General features: G+C 37.2%; 1 protein-coding gene across 1 annotated transcript in view; it reads left to right on the top strand.

The window, feature by feature from the left end:
• The first annotated feature begins 10,588 nt into the window (after window positions 1–10,588).
• LOC150084933 (cyclin-dependent kinase-like 4) overlaps window positions 10,589–17,471 on the top strand; it is a 109,140-nt gene continuing 102,257 nt past the window's right edge. Inside the window, exon 1 of the mRNA XM_090375657.1 lies at window positions 10,589–10,666. Within this exon, the coding sequence (XP_090231783.1) occupies window positions 10,614–10,666 (53 nt within the window). The 5' untranslated portion in view covers window positions 10,589–10,613. The remainder of the gene's footprint in view (window positions 10,667–17,471) is intronic.

Consider the following 17,471-nt stretch of genomic DNA (forward strand, 5'->3'; position numbering starts at 1 on the left):
ATGCAGTTTCAATAGTTATCAGTTTTGCTACTGATATCTAGAGCCCAATGACAATTTAACCCTCACAATAAGACAACTCAAACGGAGTTTAAATATTATTTATTGAAAGAAACTCTTAAAAGGGCTTATCTCCCTATTCAAGGTAACGGTGCTTGACCTTTTAATCAATGGCTTCACAAAAACCATCCGGAAAACCATCCAAAAACCATTCACAAAAGACCGTCTGGGAATTGCACTGATTTCAAATAAGCAGTATCCTATTGTTATAAGAAGAATAATCCTTATTCCCATCAAGAGAATAGAGATTCTTCTTCTTAAAAATGGGGTACTTATGAAAAATGCTCTTTATTTATAGCGTAACACCGTACCAATATATTGTACTCTCAAAAATGAGCAATCAATACCATTGTGAAAAGGCTGTTAGTATTTTCCATTAGAGACAGCTTCTCATATACAAAATGAGCTCATTTTCCTAAGCTTCCTGCAACTGGATTTTATTCTTTATATGAGTATGAACTCTTTAATGTTATTTTATGCATTTTTGTGCATTTTACTCTTCTTAATTGTTGCTTGTTCACTATGCATCTGAATAATAACAGCAGTATTTGTCATGATGTTCTTTAGTAATAATCAATACCACCATTTGCTAACATGGACAGCAGTGTTGTTCACTGTTCACGGACACAACGTTTGGACTGACGAAATGGTATGATATAAATGAGGTATATAATTTTCCGTTTTATATAATAGGTTCTAACAGTATAGGATTTCACGTGAATGTTTCAAAGCAAAAATATTTGTTCCAGCTGAAGACCGAGGTCAAATACTCGGAGCTAAAGCTTGGGATTATGTTTAATCAGTCAAACGTAGTAAAGCATAGATTTTTATTTGGACCATACTTCATTTTTTAAACTAATAAGTTCAATACAGTTATGTAAAAATATTGTAGATAAAAATATAAAATAAAATAATCACAAGGAAAACTTTTTAAGCTGGAACCTCTAAAGATGAATGTCCTATATAAAACAAATAACCTGAATTTGTTAATTTATATAAATTAATTGATTTATTTATTATTTATATCGAATGTTATGAGTGCCAGTAATCGATTCCATCAAGAACTTAAAAGTCTAGTTTTTATGCTTAATGTTGGACGTATTACAAAAAAAGAACTTCATACAGTTAAAAAAATGGAATTTAAGTTCGTAAAATCATCTATCATTCATTTAAATGTTAGTTTAAATAGCATTTCTAATTCTAGTGAGCTCTATAAAATAAAGTTGTATTTCGTAGCCTGCATATAAAAGTTATTATTATTTTTAATATTGTACTGCGCTTATTGTTATTGCTGATTTCATTTTATATTTTAATTTTTCTCTTTATCTATTATGTACGCTGTTATGTAGTATATTTTACTTTACTTCATTAAATCGCTCTAAATTGTATTAATTGTCTCATCCCCCTGGTCGGGTCAACAATACCTTTGTATATTTGCTGATTTAATTTATATTTTTCGGCCTAAAATTTATTATCACATATTAGCTTAAGATTGAGACCTACCAAAATTCAGTATCTATATAATATATATTTAACATTTGCTATTTATACAAAGTTATTACAGAAACCGAGGGCCATACTATATACCCGTTCGAAACAAATCTTTGAGGTTGACCACCGTTTAAGTGTGGAAGACTGATTACTGTGGACTAAAGGTATATTTTCCCAGATTATTTCTCATTTCGATTGCATATATTTCATTTCTTATTTTATTTTAATTCCATTCTTTTTCTAGGTGCTTTTAGATATCTAGGCACAAACCATGCTTGCCTTTTCTTCCCTTTTGAAATTCAATATACTATTGTTAAACTTTGCGTATTGACTTCAAATACACTCTGACTTTATTAGAAAATGTTTATCCCGCGGTTCTTTACATTGAGACAGTATACTTTAAACTGTAATAACCTACTTTTTCTCCTGAACCATATACAGTATATTGAATCATAGTTTCTAGCCTAATTATTTAATGAAACACTCTTATACCACGTGAATAATTCAAAGTTAGTTTCATAAGTGCTTATGACCTAATTACATTAAATTTGATACAAAGGTGGGCTGCTGATGGACTCTGAAAAAAGGGTCCTGAATTGCCATCTTTGTGTCAAATCTAGTATCATTAGTTCATAAACATTTAATAAACTAACTTTGAATTATTCAACTGGTGTAAGAGTTGAATAATTTCAACAATAATAATAATAATAAGGCTAGGGAGTATCTAATAATTAATATATGGATAATCGCCCCACATTGTCCTTCCCGAATTACATTAGATACTCCCTAGCCTTATTATTATTATTATTGTTATTGGCTCTTATATTATTTCTTCCTGATTGGCGGTTCCGCCTCGTGACGGGTACTGCTACCAAGTACACAGGGTGGTTGTTGTTATGTCTGGTGTTACTGTTGGTCGAGGAACTCTCTGACTATCCTACAGGTGTCAGGATTGCGACTTTCTGGAGTTCCTTGTAGGTGGGAGACCTATTGCTGCTAGGCTGTTATGTAGGATCTTTGGCACCATACCTGTGGTTGACACGATGATCGGGATGGTCGTTACTTGTTGCATATGCCACATCTCTTTGATCTCCTGTCTTAGGTTCGTGTACTTCCTGATTTTTTCCCCATGGGTTTTCTGCAGGTTGTCAGTGTTGGGTACCGCTATGTCAATCAGATAGGTAGCCTTTTCCTTCTTTGTCCACAAGGATTATGTTCGGTCTGTTGTGCGGGATTGTCCTATCCGTTATTATGGCGCGGTCCCTGTACAGCTTGTGGGTTGGAGGTCTCTAGTACTGCACGGAGTTCGTACTTGTAGTAGGGTACACTTTCTTTGATCAACTGGTATTTCCTTGCTAGCTTCTGATGTATTATCCTGGCTACCTGGTCGTGTCTATGAGTGTACTCAGTCTGGGTGATCATCTTGCATCCCGTGGTGATGTATTGGGTCGTTTCTGAGGCCAGGTGGCATCGTCGACGTGTGTCATCGAACACTCCGGGCTCTTTGGCGATGTGTTTTCCATAGTACCTGGTGTTGATTGCCTGGTCTTGGATGGCGAGCATGAATCCTTCATGCTCGTCATCCCGGAAGAGCTTCCCGCTCGTGAGCAATTATTATTATTATTATTAATATCCATATATGATGGCAAGGAAGCCTGAGGCTAATGCTGCACCATCCAAAAAAAAAAAAAAAAATCTGAATTACCCTGGAGAGAGAGAGGAGAGAGAAAACAGGAGTCAGAAGTAGAAAGGAATCACCAAGGAAGAGAAGAATGATAATATCCAGCTGAGTACCCTATTCTATTTTATACAATACAATTAATTTGAAATATGAATAACTTTAATTAAATCGCGTGCATTGTATACAGTTTTGACCTAAGTTAAATAACAATACAATAGAGCTACTTGGCAGCGTTTGTTGGTGAAATTTCTGGATTCCATGTTGAATAATTCCATCAAGCCTCATCAGGAAATATTTGAAAGCTGGAACTAAGTGTATAGGATAGAATACTCTTTTATTTTCTACTCTGTATGGTTATAGTCTTCTATCCTGCACAGTCAATGCTTGCTGCAAAATATCTACTTCTATGCTACCCGCCGTATTACAGGTCTGTTTTAAATAAATAAATTTTCTGTTTATACTCCGGGACGATCAAATGATCAGAGGAGTTCACAAGATAGACAGAATAAAAGAAACAGCACCGTATTCAGCAGTCACGGGCTTGAACCCCGGTCACTCAAGGCACGTGTACTTATGCACCCGCGCGCCTGACCACTAGGCTACGGCGGCCTTTAGTGATGCGCATCACTATTTTAAATAGTGATGCGCATTATTTCAAGTCGTGCGTAAGACCAGGGTTGGACTAAGAGTGAAGCGAAGAAGCGATCACCTCTGTATCATAAATAGTCTGCTCTCCTGAAAAGTATAAAACTCTCTGTTTAAATCGTTACTCATGACCTGCAATGCAAATATAGTATCATCTTAAGGGGGAAAAAAGCATTCTTATATAAAGGAAACCTAAAGTATTCTCAACGTTGTTAGAAGTTAAAAATCAGTAACCCTCTGACGGTATTGATTTCTTTCGTCATTTTCCAGGGAAATGGAACTCTCTACTTCCGTACACCTGTTGGCTTATTTTATTCATCCAGCTTTTCTTTATTTCTTGCGATGAGGAGATACTGACTGGCAGGAAGCGATCGATGGTCGATCTAGTCCAACAGGATGCCCGCCTGTTGTATTTTACCGTTTTAAAGCATATTCTTAAGAAAATAAATCTATACCGATAGGAAATGGAAGGGCAAACGTCTATTCGCGATATCGATCATCTCTTCTCTCAAAAGCTTTTACTGTTTCATAAGTAATTAGTTGCTTTTGTGTTTTTTCGTTCCCTGAAGAAGGCGTTTCCACTTAAGAATCAAAAATCGATAACATAACTTTACCAGTAACTATCCCTTAGCAGTATGAAGTCAGTTCTTTTGTATCTAGAACTGACTGAAGTAACATGAAACTCCAACAGTTTGCGCGGTGTATGAAGTCAGTATTTTCATATCAGAGTTTAATGGGAATATATAAACATTGCAAGTGAAGCGATATTTTTTCAAAAAGTACGATTTCCTAACTGTTCATTTCGTAACTGAATTAAGTATCGGTAAAGACAGACAGTTGTTCCATAAATTAAAATTATATTAATTAAATTTAAATATGGTGGATTTATAACTGCTGTTTATTTTAACTTTTTTTGTTCGTGCATCTGAGGAAAGTTTTGTTGAATTCCTTAGAGAAGGCCATTAAAACAAAACGAAGTAACTTCTGCATTTGACAGAATTCAACTATCTGTGCATCAGAAGCTAAAACGATGCCCTGGGGTGAAAACACCTTAGATATAATCGCTAAATGGCATATGATGAAACTGAAAAGACGTGAACAAATACATGACTCGGTTTACAAGAGAAGAAGCGAATATGCAGCAGAGTTCAGAGCACCAAATTATCACCATAATGCGTTTTCGAATCAATTTAAATATGATTTATCAGGCAGTCGGGAGAACAGAAAATATCCTCAAAAAAACTTACCCAAAGAAGCTATGAGGTAAGTTGAGCTCTAAAAGTTTCATAAGTTGTGCTTAATTTGCTGAAAGAAAAAAATACAGTATATACAATTTTTATTAGAAAAAACATTGGTAAGTAGGTAAATAAACATTTGAAGTAAACTTAAAACAGAAATCAGGCAAGTAATTAACAAGATTTCTGGCATTGGTGTTTTCCAGACAATTATATTATATTTTTATTTCTGTGCACGCGATCGACCATTTTCAGAATCTTTCTTTGCAGAATCATGTAGAGTCCAACACGCTATCTATGGAGCGCTGTACCAGCATGATGATCACTCGGATGCAGTACCTTGAAATTGCTTTCGTTTCATTATACTGGAAGCTTTATGCAAATCATAGATCAATTCAGATTTAGGTTTTCAATATAAAACATGGTATTTTGAGATAATGTTACATTTGGATTAGCCAAATTTCAATTTATGATCTAAAAGGTAATATTTTCTTCTAAAATGCTTCACCTTGGTAAAGCAGCTGAGTTGTCAGTCATGTTTGCAAGTTGCGAGTAAACTGTTGTCGGGTTTTGTCTTTTTTTTTTTTTTTTTCAAAATGAAAGAAACTGGGTTTCCATGGGACAAAAAAATTATGCTCCCCTCGCCTGAGACCATTAATCCTATTCTGAATAATTTAATATAATTCAGATTCTTTTTAAGAACACAGCGAATTCTCAAAAACAATTACAGATTTATTTATGATTAAGTAAACAAATTAATTTTGTGAATTATGATGACCTAAAATATATACCGAAGGTCATAAATATATTAATTTTTAGCAAATGGTATTAGTAATTAAAGGAAAGATGCTATAAATCACGTATAAATGTTACATACGTTTATTGGAATGGTCAATATGGCAACTAAGATGAAAAATAAAATAGCCAACCCATGCTAGTACCTAAAAATCAGGCGACGTGTCGTTACTCAGCTAAATAACGTCATCAGGACTAAAGGGTGTGGGGGAATAACAGAGTTAGAAATAAAATTCTAATTTACAAAGATAAGTGACATTATAAATACAAATTTAAGGTGAAATTGGTATTTAAAAAACAGAAATCAATTCTTTAAATGCTAAAAAACTGCAAATCCATTAAAAAAAACAAAAAATGAAGACCAAGGTAAGGTACTGAGGATATATTGACGGAACGCTCGACCGAAAAGGACAGAGAGTGGCAGCCATATTCACCGAGTGTCCGGTCAAAAACCTCCACATGAACAGAAGTCATGAGATTTGTCGTATTAATTAAGAAACTAAAAAAGTGACACCAATAAAAAGGTAAAGTGAAAATAAACTATATAAAGACAGAGAGAGAGAGAGAGAGAGAGAGAGAGAGAGAGAGAGAGAGAGAGAGAAACGTCTGGTTGTTAGATACTAGCATTATGGACATACTGTCATCAATATTTATCTTTATTACCTTATAACCATTCCATTAAACGAACGAAACATTCGTACTCGGTTTATAGTTTCTTTCTTTTAATTACTAACATCATTTGCTATGGAATACCATAAATTGTCCTCTTTTCAAAAAATTGTTAATTTTTGTTTTTCACTTTCGGATATGTAGTTTTTGTAATTGAAAAGAGGCACCGCTGAAGCAGAGTGGTTCGGCAAAAGAGTACAATTATACACGCGTTTGAGTTGACTGTGGTTCAAACCCCTGATTCTTAATACGGTTACGTTCGTGCGTTCTCTCTATCTTATGAATTTCTCTGACACCCTATGTGGCTGTTCTGCAGTATTAACAGAATTATTATTATTATTTAAATAAAGCGTTTTTTTCTTACTGTTTTCACATACAATGTTAGTTTTATATAATCTTTTTTTAAAAACAAAATAAAATAAATAAATGTTACTGAAGTCTCAAAAGAAAGAAAGTTTTTCTCATCTTCAGCTGGCGACTTCATTATAACTATTATAATAGGTCTGATGAATACATTACATACTGATTTAATTGAGTATAAAAGGCAGATTGTCCAATGAGGACGATGTAAAGTGCAGTAACTGCGGGTTTTTTAGTGACGTAACGGACTAAACACCAGGACTTGTAGTGATTTCAGTCTAATCTGCTTGATGAGCTAAGTCTTAAAAATATTCCTAAATATAATTCAAAATCGGATAGTCGGGAATTGTGATGTGAGGCGTCGACTGACGGTGCACAGTTTGGATTTAGGGAAGGATTGGATACAAGCGAAGCACTATTTTGTGCTCAGATCATGATGTAGAGAATAAGAGACCGACGCCCATTAAATGTTTTTTGTTTTATTGACTTTGAGAAGGCTCTGATCAGTGGAGAAATTGTTCTTGACGAATTTTTAGGAGTCATAATGATGTCATAGTAGCTTATCGAGTCCAAAACACCAAGTTCATTGAGATCCTTGAAGAGTCTGGTCTTGACGAAAAACACGTCCGTATAGTCAAAAACCTGCATAGTCATGAACCAAATGGCATCGACTGTAGTTGACAGCAAAAAAGACAGAAAACATAAATGTTGAACACGGAGTAGGGCAAGGATGTGTATGCTGGTGACACTGTACTTTGTACAAATAATATGCAGGACTTACAGATACTCCTCAATCGTTTGAATGATGAAAGTGAAACAATGGGCCTCAGGATTAATGTCAGCAAGACTAAGCTCGTGGTACTACTTAACGGGGCAATACCAACACCTCCTCTCATGTTAAAAGGAACGCAGAGAGAGAGAATTCAAATATCTGGGCTGCTGGATCAATGACAAAAATGAACTAGATATGGAAATAAACGCAAGGATTGAAATGTCCAGGCAGTACTTCGTTAAAATGGGATCTGCACTATGCAATTGGAAACTAGATTTCTTTCCACCTTAGAGTCTGCCTGATGGGATGTTACGTTTGGTCAGTTTTGTTGTGCCGAGACATGGACTCTGAAAGCCAACACCTCCAAGAAAGAATGTACAGAAGAACGTTAAAGATTCCATGGGCAGCAAAGATGACTAATGAGGAGTGTCTTGCAGAGAATTGGAAAAACCCGTGAATTGCTGAAGAACTTAAAGAAAAGAAAAACTGCAAATACTCACTTCCGCGGATAATTAATGAAGGGATAATGGAGGGAAGAAGAAGAAGAAGAAGAAGAAAGCCTGGGAGAAGAAAGATCATGGCTAGATAACATCAAAAATTAAACGGGACTGAACACTGAGCAGCTGTTCAGAGCTTCTACCGGAGATCGAGAAACAGTTTCTCTGGTAGTCTCCTCCGTTAGGAAATAGCAGACGGAGAAGGTGTAAAAACAAAAAAAATCAGCCATGTCTCAAAAAAAAAAATGCTGGGAATTCATTGGACACATGATGTGTGTACAACAATGTTTAGCGATTACTGCAGAACGAGCCAATGCGCTACTTTTGTTCACCTATTCTTGTGGCATTTCCGGTTCCACACAAAGTAGTGAAATTTGCATATTTTAAATTCTTTAAAGCAAGTTAACATTGTGACATCCTCAGAGACATTATGAGGTTGTCAGAGATAAGTAGGGCCAAAAGTTTAGGGATATTTTAAACATTAATCGAAAGACTCGGTTGATGTGTGCTTGCTGTTCAAATTGCATTACAATAGACGTCCGGAAAGTAAGATACAAGCAAATACGTGCGCAGCAGGAAGCGTCTTTTTTCTTACATAGTATGAGCGTATAGGATTAAAAGTATGCTTGGATAGGCAACAATTTCGACGACATCCATTACATAGTCCAAACCGTCTTCTATGCCAATCACTCACCTCCGACATGTGATCTTCAGTTCAGGCGCTCGTGAAGCAAGTGCCTAAATTGTGCTTGTCATTAAGTAGAAAACTATGAAGTCTCTACGAGCACTATCAAGTTCAGTGGCCTAACAAAAGAATCCCAAAGACTTCATTACAGGAAGTCTCTTATCGAGAGCCTGGTAATATCGGCAAAAGGACTTCCATATTAGGAAAGACAGATTTCGAATATGTGGCCAACGAGCTTGGAAACTAGACATCTTCAAGGTTCTTAGAAGTGAAAGTAAAACGAATAAGGATGGAGTTTTCGCTGTTGTAAATGATTACAGAACTATGAGCCATAAATTAAATTACGGTTTAGACTACGGTTATTATTAGACATATCGCTAATACTAATGCCATCATATGCCATCTAATATTAGGGACCTGCTCCTGAATAGTTTCATAAATATAACCAAATAAAAGATCTTATAAAATTGTATTGAAATAGAAAATAATCGCATAACTGAAAAATATCAGTGTCCCCCCCCCTCTCCCAATTATGCGATTATTTTATATTTCAGTACAATTATCTCGTAAACATTGCTGTTAAGGAGAGGGCGAGCGGATGTTTTAGAGGAGGATCCTCTGAAATCTTTCTATTTTTTAAAATAATTTTTTCCCTTTCTGCATTAAATATATCACACAAAAACCAAACATTTCGCATTCAGAAGAGAAAATGTCCAAAAATATACAAGTATAATTAACCTTATTTTGGTCTCACTTCGTTACCCAACTATCAGCCTGATTTCTAAGACAGACTATTTTCGCTAACAGCAGAAAATCCCCGCCTAATTAAAATGACGTACGTGTTTTACCATGTTGCTATAGAGACGAAGTCAATATTCAATAACGCCGTTCTAATTAAACCTCTGCGCGTGAAGATGGGCGTTGTCGCATAACATTTATGTCACCCGAATGCAAATTGTGCACAATGCATCTTCGAAGGCGGAGCACCTTGTAGGTTATGCAATTTTCCCAGCTAACATAATAGATTACTAAAAACAACTTCTATAAAAACTAGAGCTCTTATAAATCAAATGTATCTAGAATAAGCAATGTAGACAAGTCATGTCTACATTGCAGAAGATGTCAGTAGATGGTTCTGTCTAGAATTATCAATAACGAAATAAAGGCTCCCCAAAATGGACATTTTCAGCATACTAATACATAAATTATAACAAGTATTTGATGCTAAATAAATCAAATGCATTTGCTTTATTTCCGGTCTCAATTCAAGATATAATTAATTATTAATATAAGTGCTATATTTTGAGTATTTTTGTATTTTCCAATTCTTGAATTTTTATTAAAGATACAAATATAATTATTTATATAAATTGAAATGTAGCTGAATTCACAGTGGGCGCCACAGTTTCTTGTATATTTGGCTAAGCTTTGGACATGTGCAGAGCAAAAAGTCGTTATGTTGGCATTTGTATAATAGCTCTGGTAGTCGTGTGATTGCTACGTGCATTTATATTTGTGCAAATTTCAAACGGAACTGGGGAAATGATGAAGTTTCTGACAGCGTAGGTAACGCTTGACTGTGATTTCAGCGACATCTACCTGTTTCAAAGGATGAAAGATTCATTGGTGGAACCTCATTGCCGTGATAATCTGATTGGGAAAGTGCTGTTATTCAATGGTGTAAACAGCTTCCTTTAGAATCTTCACAAAGTGATTGGATACAACGATGGCAATTGTATGTGGAGAAAGAGGGAGGCTTTTGCGTCCAAATGAGATAAGGTAAAGAATGAGCTAATTGTCGATTATAGATTTTTAAACGCGGTGTGAAAAATTTGCACCTCGTTTATTTAAAGTGTGCTATATTCATCTCTGCATATTTAATTGCTAGTGTTTACTGTCCTGTCGATTCTTTGGTGTTGGTTCGTTTAGAATAAAATTTATCACTAAAGTTTTAAGTTAAAGATAAGATTAAGTTAAGTTGTAGCGATGTGTTCTGTAACAAAAGCTTGCTTATTTTAAGTTCGTGCATAATGAAGTGTCTACTTGTGTATGCATGAAGAATGATATGTTTTGTAAATTTTTAATATTTAATAATTAACATACTGTATTTCATTATATAATAGAATATTTTTAAAAAAAACTATCATGACTTAACTTAATATTGTGCATAATCAAATGTGCATATGTAATTTTACTTTTTTCATTTCTTAAGTTACCAAACGCAGACTGATTCAAATCTCTCTCTCTCTCTCATTCTTTGATCTTCATTTAATATTTTTGGCACTAGCTTGGCGCACACTCACACACTTTTCTCATATCTAAATTTTCAGTTAAAATTTGTCTGACTGTCTCTTTGTCCGTATTGAGTTCTGATGGAACCATTCTAATGCCTAAACGACGATCAAATGTAATCAATGTCCTTACCTGGTCCACATTTTCATCTGTTTTCATGGATACATGATGGCCTGGTCGTTCGTTGTTTTCCACGTTGTTTTTTCCTTCTAAATATCTTTTATGCCATTCAAACACGTGAGCTCTTGGCAAAGTATCTTCTCCATAAACTTGACGTAATCTATAACTTTCAGTTGGTATTTTCTTTAGTTTACTTTAAAAAAATGAGGTTTATTCGTTCGATTTTTTATCTGTCATTTTTTTTTTGTGGCAAACTGCAAACACACAAGGTAGCGAAAATATCCGACTGCTAAGCGAATGAGCGTGTTGGAACATGACTTGGGAGACAACTATGGAAAGTTTCAAGGTCAACTGCTGCGTCTGTGGAGCTTGGTATGTGGTAGCTGGGCGCGAATTTTGTTATTTAATAGCCACACCTTCACAATGTTTACCTTGTGTATTATTTTGAGTATCATCTTTGTTACAAGTAAACAATAAGCTAAAAAAAAATTACAATTTACAAAAGTAGGAAACCCTATTTGGGTTAATCAAAAAATCCTTAAAAATGTATGTATTAATATCTTCGTCTTAAGGTCGCTGTGATCATCTCTAACCAAGAACGAGATATCGTCACCCATCGTACCTTCATCCCGCCTTCCTCTTCTCCATATCCTGGTGGATCTTTTCCATTCTCTTCATTAACATCGCCCTGATTTAGTGGAAAAAAAATAGGTGAAAGAGCAAGTAATGGAACTTGAGTGATATTCTGTGTCCCATTTTTCTATTATTTTCAATCAGAAGTGGGTTACATTCTATATCCCATTTTCCCATAATTTTCCAACCTTGTTCTTTGTAATTTCCACTCGAAATTTTATCAAGACAGCCATTCATCATAGGTGGAACGACTTCCAAATATTTCGTTCAGTATCAGTTATTTTGTCTTCCGGTTCTTGTGAAACCAACATCTGCTTAACTTGTGGACCAATATTTTATTTTATTTAGAAAACCACAATAAGGAAACCCACTCACTGTATATAACAAAGAAAATAATATTGCAGTAAAAAAATACGTTGAAAATGCGGTTGAAAAGAGAGAAAAACACACACACACACACACACACACACACACACACACACACACACACACACACACACACACACACACACACACACACACACACACACGCGTACACATACAGACCTGACGTAGCCGAGTGGTCTGGAGCGCGAGTGCAGTAACACACGCTCTTTGAGTGGTCCGTAGTTCAGGTTCGTGACTGCTTAATAGGATGAACTTACACTCAGTGATCACTGAATTCTGACCACCTTATCCATAATGGACTATGCAGCATAGCTTGCAGTATAAAAGCCGTGCAGCTGCCCACGCCAGAACAGGGGTAATTTGCAGCTGTTCCTGCAAGTCAAATTGATAAAGTAGCAGTTGTGGGATGTAGTAAAGCTATCACGGAGTTTCAAAAGGGCTTGATTGTGGGAGCTTGTGCGTTGAGTGCTGACGGCCTCCGTAGCCGAGTGGGCAGGAGCGGGAGTGCAGTAGCACGCGCTCTTTGAGTAGACCGGGGTTCAAACCCCTGACTGCTGAATACGGTCGATCTGCCAACCCGCACTGGACCAGCGTGGCAGATAATGGTCCATTTCCCTCAGCATGAATTGTTGAGGAGGCTTCCACCCTGCAGTGGGTTGATAATGGCTGCACTTTACTTTACTTTATATCGAAAACGGCATCTTGTGGTTTGCTCACGGCGCACTGTGGTTTAGGTGTACAAAGAATGGTGTTAAACGGGTCAAACCGCGTCCCGCCGACAGAACTGTAAAGGATTATCCAGAGTGGATGCTCGTGGTGAGAGAAGGGTGCAGCGCGTTGTACGGGCTGAATGGCAGGTCATCAATGTGTGACAGTTGATATTGCAATACAATATGGGGAATGCAAGAACAAAACCCCAAATGACTATGCGCTGCACACTTAGACGTATGTGATTTCATAGCAGAAGACCTAAGAGAGACCCTCTCCTCACCGCTGATGTCGACGTGCTGCGGTGTCAGCAACACGTTGGTTGAACGCAAGAGTATGCTGGTCAAGAGGAAACGAGTATGCTGATCAGATGAGGCCAAATACCTAGTGCAACACGCCGATGGATGCCTTCGTGTGTGGCGAAAGCAACACGAGTCCATGGACATTGTGCATGGTGCCCACTGTTCGGGCAGGTGGCGGTGGTTGCTGATTATGGGACATGTTTTTCTGGCAAGAACTAGGATCCCTTGTGCGTATGGGCATACTTTTCACTGGTGAGGTCTACGGCAACTGTTGCACCGGTCGGTATTGTGTTACTGCGTTGGGTGTGGGATTATAGTGCTAAATAGCACAATACAGCGATAACAGACCCAGGCCCTGCTCCTTGTGCCCGGGTGTTGGCTGCTCCCGGGTGGCAAAGTGGCCTGACACTAACAACAGAACACACACACTACACTAACACTTTCAGGCCCATTATGCAGATGTTCTGCACCAACACAGATAATTAAGGTGGAGATGGGCTTAGTCCTAGGAGCCGCTCCGTTACACACACACACACACACACACACACACACACACACACACACACACACACACACACACACACACACACACACACACACACACACACACCTCTATCATGTGAACCCTGTCATGCATTTTTTCCCGGACAAAAACCTGATCTTCCAACACGATAATACCCCAGTGTCATCGAGCACGCATTGTTCACGAGTGATTCGAGGAACACAATGAAGACATCACCCATCTTGATTGGTCTCCAAATTTGTCTGACCTTAGTCCAGTTGAACACTTGTGGGATGTTTAGGAATGGGAAGTAGTGGGGGCGTGGGGCGCATAGGCACGCAACCTTCATCTATTTCGACACTGTGAAAAGCTTTGCAGGCAGCATGTCTGCAGATCCCTGTGGACGGCTTCAGACATCCAGTGGTGTCAATTCCTAGGCGAATAACGGCAGTTATCCGTGCCAACAAGTGACCCAACACGGTATTAGGTAGGTGGTCATAATTCAGTGATCACTGAGTGTAGATTAAACAAAAGTTCAAATTATTATTTTAGGGCCCCCCTTAATTTCTTACATATAACCGTTTATATATTATGTCTGTAAATTGCGTGTGTTGTCTGGTCGTTTCGCCTGTTTTTCTGGTCGAAAAAACCCTAGAGAACACACGCAATTTACAATAAATTACAACAATTTACAATTCAAAATAAAGGGATATATATGTATAATTGAAGTTTGTAATACAAGATGGGCCGAGAAGTATCAACTAAAAGTTTAATATTGATAAAAAGATATTATACGTTACCTATTAAATGTTTGGAGGATAGATTTACAACCCTGAGAACGTGTCGCGATCACTTAATACTTGGAAAACATTGGCACAGCCTACAAAAATCCTCACCAAAAACGCTAAGTGTGCTCACTTCAAATTGTAAATTGTTCCATCGGAATTTTAACCAACGAACCATGGGTAGAAGTCTGGTTGATTGTGTTTATCACAAGAAAACCGAGGCCAGAATCGATTGCTAAAATTAAGAGGATTAGCTGATATCTGTTAAAATAAATCAGTATGTCATACATTACTGGCTAGATTATGCAAATTGGCATATTTGGTAAAACATAACTCCTTCTTTAACTGTGATGTGATGTAAAACTGTCATGGCGATTTTCGAAATCTGCGCATAAAAATTGGTTAAACACAGCATTTAAGTTTTTGGAGGTAAAAATTTTAATCTTATTATGAGCAATCTGTATAAGTGTGTGTGTGTGTGTGAGAGAGAGAGAGAGAGAGAGAGATCACGGCCTGAGAACCCTACTAATTGAAAAGGCCTGTAGAAATTCCTCCAGTCCTCTATTGGTATTAGTAGCAGTAAGGATGCAAGCTTATACAGCATTAGGAATCAGAATTGAACCCAGACCTCTCCAAATGAATGGCAGATGGCAAATGAATCATGGCGATTAATCTACCACGGAGGACTTCTCCAAAATCAGACATGATAAAGAAGACCGTTGCACACCATTGCACACAATAACCAATACCTTCAACACTAAACGGTAAGAATCCGTTTCCATTGGCACAGCATGCAAAGTTGAGGTTTAAGAGTTGCATGGCGGAAGAGCTGGCATGGCCATATTGAGCCTGTTCAAATGCTGTTGAGGGGAAAAAGGTATACAACATGCAAGAAATTCAGAACAATGGGTGATTGCAGCTGTATAACAATTTGCAAGTCTTTTGTTATAGGAACAAGGGAACCCATTTATCATGTTCGATTCAGCGGCAGTAATAGGCGAAGCATTGGAAAAATGTAATGTGGTTAGCAAATAATAGTCCACATTGTTTAACACTGACAGATGCATGAGGGTTTGTGTGGTGTACTTGCGCTGAGTTTTTGCAAGCTGCTGGTGCTCTCATGTATGTGCTTTTTTTTTTTTTTTTTGATATAGCACTTGTAATTTTGGAAGCCTATGTCACCTGTGAGAAAACAAAAAAAAAAAAAAAAACTGAACTATTTTTATTAGGGTCACCTGGAAATTTACGTTAAACTACCCATGTGTATTGTGTCTGTAAATTTCGCGTGTTCTCTGTTCAATTTGCCTGCTTAGCTGGACAAAAAACCACAGTTTTTCCGGGGGGGGGGGGACCTTCCACGGACTGAAAAACGCCCATAAAAGTTCCTCGTATCATCGACGGGATTCGAACCAGGGCCTTTTCCATCCGGTATGGGAAGGACGGTGACAATACCCCTGTACTATCCGCGCAGACTGTCACCTGTAAGGTGTATCTGAATATTTTTGAAAAGCAGGTTTATCCCATAATGACATTGTATCCGGACGTCGACATATTGTTCCCGGATGGTACTGCCTTAGCCCACTGGAACGATGTATGCGAGATGGCTCTCAGCAACCAGTGAATCTGACGAATCTAAACGTTATTTTCAAACAGGAGTGTAAATTACCCGAGACACCTTTGGGACACCCGAGATACCTGAACCCATACCATACAGGACTCCTCTGTGATCGCCGGAAAGATGGGCCTATGTTTTAGATAACTTTGGCTATACAGTATGTAAATTGTAATATTTTGCTCCATTTTTTACTCTTTTTCTTTTGTTTGTAGTGGGAATTTTCTTTGCGCAGAACAAAACAAACAAACATATTAACACTGTTGATTAAAAGTTATGTGCTTTGCATATTAAAGTATGACTTACGAATAATCAGCTTTTCTTATTGTTCTTAACACGTTATTGTCAAGTGTAAAGTGTGTTTAGGGTCTAACGGCACCAGGGGTTCCCCCCATCTCCGCGTAGTCTACATTGTCGTGTGTTACAGAACACTGTAAAGGCCAGAGATTTAAAAGTGTATGGATATTGTTGGGTGTAGTGTCGTGTACCGTAATGGATAACCATTAGTTTCTATAAAATAATAGAACAAATAACATCTAATGCGAGCAAATAAAGCACATACACATATATACAGTGACACAATCAAAAGGTAGAGGTATATAAATACATATGTATCGTAATATATACAACTAACACACACACATACATACAAACAAATAATAATTTAAAACAAATTAATTCTGTAGTGGAGGATTCAACGGAGGTTCCATCCTGAAGGAGATAATCAGGAAACTTCTACCGTTGTATGTGGTGGTACATGCCCTGTATCTTCTGTGATCTGTACTTTCTCATCACGGAACTTGCGCAGATTTCCTGCAATGAGCGGAAAGGTCAGGGAATGACCACCGTATATCCCCGAGCAATATGGCCTTAGTTGCTAAAGCTCCTAAAAACCAAATAAATAACAATAACCTGCAATGAGCAACTGATTCCAAGGGGTGCAACCAAGGTTTACATACATGACTGATCTCGAGATAGTGAAAGGGTTGCCATTAACATGGTTCAACCACCTTAAAATCGAGTACTCGATACCCATGAATTTTTGATGTTAGTGAGGGAAGCAGGGGACCAGATGGTCAAGGTATACATGGGAATTGGAACAAGACATGTTTGTATGTAGTGAGTGGCAAGTTTGTGGTTGTTTACTCAAGTAAGTTCCTGTCTATTAAACAGTAGGGTGACTCGCTTTTTCAAAATAAAAGAAAATAATAGAATTAAAAAAAATAATAATAAAAAGTTTTTA

This window comes from Mastigoproctus giganteus, chromosome 6 (assembly GCF_048544385.1).
Source record: "Mastigoproctus giganteus isolate SK-2022 chromosome 6, ASM4854438v1, whole genome shotgun sequence".
NCBI classification, from domain to species: Eukaryota; Metazoa; Arthropoda; class Arachnida; order Uropygi; family Thelyphonidae; genus Mastigoproctus; species Mastigoproctus giganteus.